Below are 5057 nucleotides of genomic sequence, written 5' to 3'. Positions count from 1 at the left end.
AATGTGCTATGTAAATTTTAGCTATTGATGATGTCCATATACAATTAAACCTTAAAGCATTATAAAAATGTGAATTATCATTAGCAATGCATTATATCACTCACTCTGTTGCTCAAAAATTATCTATTCAGTTCACTGTGTACACTGACCTTTCTGGGTACTAGGGGAGATTCAAAGAAGTGCAAGAAATGGTCCCTATCCACATGGAGCTTACAGTCCAGTGGATGGGAGAAAACAGGAATAGATTTGAGGAGAAAACAAGGAAAGATGTGATTAGAAAGTTATAATTAATGGGAAGAGTTATATGGGAGAACATAGGAGGTTGAGAATACTTCTGGTTAGAGAGTCATGGAAGGTTTCAAAGGTAAAGAAGAATCTGAGCTCAGTCTTAAATAAATCATGGACTTGACCAGTAGTGAAGTGGGTAGGCAATGAGGGCATTCCAGGGATAAGGAGTAGCTGGAATAAAGACCAAGGACTGGGCACGTATAGATGATATTCACAGAATTTAGAGTTGCCCAGTTGGACTTGTGTTAAAAATGAAAAGCCCTTTCTGAAGTCCTCCCATTAAGGGAGCCATACAAAAATTTGGCTCTAAATCTCCAAAATATAGCAGCTGTTTATATCCATGTGAAGCAGGCAAAGGCAATGCTGAAATAATACCTAAAGGGAAAAGAGGCTGAATCTTACTTAGAAATGAAGATGAAACCTTATCTACATTCTGTGAATGTAGAGAAATACTATAGGTCCAGAATGAAAGACAGAGAAAAAGGTGGCAATGAGATTCTGAAGAGAAAGTCAAACAGCAGTTAAAGGAGAGGAAAATCTCTATGTTTAAGTGAATTGAAATATCTTCATTTTGGGGCATCATGTTTGAGGAAGGACATTGTGAAGATGGAGCACATTCAGGTGGGGATGCTGTCTAGGATAATGAGGGCCCTAGCAACCATGATATATGAGGATTCATTGAAGTAAATGTGGATTGCGAGCTTGGAGAAGACTTGGGGTGGTGGGAAGAAGGTAGGAAAGATTGCTTTCTGCAAACATTAGAAGTGTATCTCAAGAGTGCAAGAGGGATTAGATTTATCCTTTTTGTCTGCACAGGACAGAACTGGAAAAAAATGATGGCAGTTGCAGAAAGAAAAAGAGATTTCAGTTCAGTGTAAGGAATTCTTGGAAACAATAATAATTGTCCAAAACTGGAATTAATTGACTCTGGAATCAGTCATTTCTCTATATTAGGGAGATTTAAGCAGAAGTTGAATGACAACTTGGAGTTATTCTGGAGATGATTCCGGTTCATGAATCAATTAGACTAGATTACTTCTAAGACCCCAGAGATTTTACATATGAATGAAACAAGGGCAGGTAACATGCCAGGAATATGAATGCTAAAAAGAGAGATGAGAATACTTACCCCTTAAGTGAAATGAGCATCATGAAGAAAGCTAAGGACAACAAAAAGTTTTCCTCCGCTGTTAGATGTCTGTATTTGGGGTTATATTGGAGGAAAAAGGAGGATCAAGGAAGAGATAATTGACAACAGAGAAAACTCAGAGATGCTCAATTTTAATTTTGCTTCTGCTTTATCTGCCAAGGTGAATATCTTTGAATGGGGAAAAAAGAAAAAAAAATAAGTATGGAGATAGAGAGCATTTAACTTCCATTCATGAATTTAAGTTGCTTACCATACATAAGGGAAAGTAAGGTCAGTTTGACTGGACTGCAGAGTGTGAAAAAGGGAATGATGTGCTAATTAGGTTGGGGCTAGGTTATAAGTGCTTTAACTGTAAAACAAAGAAGTATATATTTCTTTCTAGAGCAGGGGTTCTTAACCTGGGAGCCATGAACTTGTAATCTTAGGAAATCTTTTCTGACTATATTTCAATATTAATGGTTTTATTTGTAATCCCACATTTTTTAATTTCTACATTTAGAAACATTGCTCTGAGGAGTCTCCATAGGCTTGACAAGACTATAAAAGGGTCTATGACGGAAAAAAGTTAAGAATCTTTGTTCTAGATGTATTCGTTGATTGGTGGAGTTTCATGATAAGAAGAGAGGCATGGCTAAGTATGAGTTTTAGGAAAAATCATTTTGATAGCTAAGAAGAGGAATAAATTATAGTGGGAAGAGATGTTACACAAGGAAATCACTTAAGAGGTTGTTGCATTAGTCCACATAGATTAAGAGGTTTCCAGTAGAGTGATCCATGGATCTATGCTTGGCTCTGTACTGTTTAATGTTTTAATCAGTGTCATAGATAAAAACATAGATGAAATGCTTATCCAGGGCACAGGTGACACAAAGGAGGAAAGGATAACTGCCAGTATGCCTAACAGTCAGAATCCAAAAGAAAATTTGATGGACACAAATGTTGATCCAAATAAAATAAGATAAAGATAATAAAAAATAATTATAAAACATGATTAAAACAAAATAATTTACTAGGGAAAATAGTTTCACACTTGGGTTAAAAATAACTTCACAAGTATATTATGGATGTAACATTATTATACAGCAATTCATATGAAAAAATTCTGGGGTTTTAGTAGAATTCAGGCTCAACACAAGTCAACAGTTCATACATTATGAGGGGCATAGTGTACTAGGAAGAAAGAGGTGATATTCTTGTTCCCTGGTTAGAGTACATCATGAGTACTGTGTTCAGCTTTGTCCATCATAGCTTACCAAAGATGTTAATAAGGTATATCTTGCATCCAGAAAAAGAGAACCAGGATGGGTAATGACCTCAAGTTTAGGTGATGGACAATTCAGTTTAAAATCTAGGAGTGTTTACCTAGAGAAGGGAAAACCTAGGCATGTTATCTGTCTTAAAATGATCAAAAGACTGGCTGTTATGTGGAAGAGGCATTAGCTTTGTTTGGCTTAGCTCAGGAAGCAAGAAATAATCCTTGTTATATGGAAAACACTTCATCGTTCATGTCATCCAAAAACCACTGGAGATAATGGGGTTCTCCTCATAAGGCATATTCAAGTGACACTTGGATGATTACTTTTCAAGGATAGTGAAAAAGAGATTCATATGGGGCTATGTCTTTGGGTAAAATGTTTACTAAGGTCCCTTCTAGCTCTAAAAGTCTGAGATTCCATGATTCCAGCTCTAAGATTCAATAACTATGATTTTCTCAACCTTACTTTTGAGACTATTTCTTGTAAGTTTGTGAGTAAAGCTTTTTAGATATAACTAACTCAGTTAGCTAAAGTGGTTTTTTTTCTTTTTTTTTTTTTACCACATCCTAGTTTTGGAGATCTGAGAAATGCAGGCAGCAAAGGAAGCCTTCACTCTCCTCAGCATCAGACAGGATTTGAGGTAAAGGGCTATTACAGAGTAAGGAAAGAGTCAAGGTATGTGGCTTTCTGTGGTTCAGGAAGGAGCAGAGGAAAGAGGGAGGAAAAGCACAGAAGGAAGAGGAAAAAAAGGAGCAAGAGAGCAATAGGAGGGAGAAGCTACAAGGAGAGTAAGGGGAACAAGAATGAAGTGCTAACTAGGAGAAAAGAGAAAAGAAAGAGGGAATCAGGAAGGCCATAAGATCCATAGAGGTTAGTTAGGGTTAACAAGAAAGACTTACTATGTAAGTTGAGTTGTAAATCTACTTTAAGGAAGGTAGTGAACAACAATTAACTGAAAGACTAAGGAAAATTATTGTAAGTGTTGTCAAGGAGTGAAAGGTAGGAGCTATTGAAGAGATTGACTTCACTAGAGTAGAAGGTATATGCTGAGGAACAGAATGAGATATAACTTGGAATAGAATAGTTTTAGGTTGCAGCGGTCTGGAATGCCAGACTGAGGGATTTGATCAGCAGTGACCTACCCTTTCCTTTCCTTTCCATGAAATTTGATTATATAGCCTGAACAAAACTGCCAGCATGGGACATTCTTCCACAAATGGCACGGGGTTGCCTCCCTTCACTTTGACTGGCCTCCCAGGGCTTGAAGACTCTCAACACTGGATGTTCCTGCTACTTGGAGCCCTCTATAGTATCTCCATTGTGGGAAATAGCCTAATTCTCTTCATTGTCAAAGAGGAGCAAAGTCTGCACCAACCCATGTACTATTTCTTGTCCCTGCTTTCAGTCAATGACATTGGTGTGTCCTTGTCCACACTGCCCTCAGTGTTAGCCACTTTCTGCTTCCATACACAGGAGATTACTTTTGATGCCTGTATGTCACAGATGTTCTTCATCCACCTCTTCTCTTTCGTGGAGTCTGGAATCTTACTGGCTATGAGTTTTGATCGTTATGTTGCCATCTGCAACCCACTGAGGTACTCTAATATTCTCACTGATGCTCGAGTTGTACAAATGAGCCTGTTCATTGGTATCCGCAGCTTCTGTGTGGTTTTTCCATTACCCTTCCTCCTGAAGCGTCTGCCCTTCTGCAAAGCTAACATCTTGTCTCATGCTTACTGCCTACACCCAGACCTGATCCGTCTACCCTGTGGGGACATCACTATCAATAACATCTTTGGTTTGTGCATTGTCATCTGTACCTTTGCCCTGGATTCTGCACTTATCCTCCTTTCCTACATACTCATCCTCCGCTCTGTGCTGGCTATTGCTTCCCAAGAAGAGCGGTTTAAAACACTCAACACTTGTGTATCTCACATATGTGCAGTACTTATTTTCTATGTGCCCATGGTAGGTGTATCCATGGTACACCGTTATGGGAGATATGCACCACCATTTGTGTATACACTAATGTCCCTTGTCTACCTCTTTGTCCCACCCATGCTCAATCCTGTGATCTATTCCATCAAGACAAAGGAGATCCGTAAGAGGCTCATCAGGTTATTCTCTGTGACTAAATTCTGAACTGTTGAAGCTGGGAAAAAAAAAAGAACAAAAAAAAACCACTAGCCACACACAATATCATCCTATGAAGTTCACTGTGACTTTAACTGTTTGCTTTGTAAGATTTGCATAACGTTACTAGTGACTGTCATTTGGGTAAGCTCTAGTATACTGGATGTTTTAGAGAACGTGGGTCATGATATCATGTTCTGAGCAGATAGACTTCTCATACTAGGTTAACT

General features: G+C 38.3%; 1 protein-coding gene across 1 annotated transcript; it reads left to right on the top strand.

Moving 5' to 3' along the window:
• The first annotated feature begins 3891 nt into the window (after positions 1 to 3891).
• LOC118839003 (olfactory receptor 51I1-like) lies at positions 3892 to 4836 on the top strand. Its single transcript, XM_036746387.1, has one exon. The coding sequence runs from the start codon at positions 3892 to 3894 to the stop codon at positions 4834 to 4836; it is 945 nt and encodes a 314-aa protein (XP_036602282.1).
• The last annotated feature ends 221 nt before the right edge of the window (positions 4837 to 5057 follow it).

This window comes from Trichosurus vulpecula, chromosome 2, assembly GCF_011100635.1.
Source record: "Trichosurus vulpecula isolate mTriVul1 chromosome 2, mTriVul1.pri, whole genome shotgun sequence".
In the NCBI taxonomy this organism is placed as follows: Eukaryota; Metazoa; Chordata; class Mammalia; order Diprotodontia; family Phalangeridae; genus Trichosurus; species Trichosurus vulpecula.
Note: the sequence above shows the minus strand (reverse complement) of the source record. Positions and strands in the feature narration are given on the sequence as shown.

Excerpts from the sequence above, each read along its gene's own strand:
- LOC118839003 (XM_036746387.1), top strand. The coding sequence starts at position 3,892 with ATGGGACATTCTTCCACAAATGGCACGGGGTTGCCTCCCTTCACTTTG.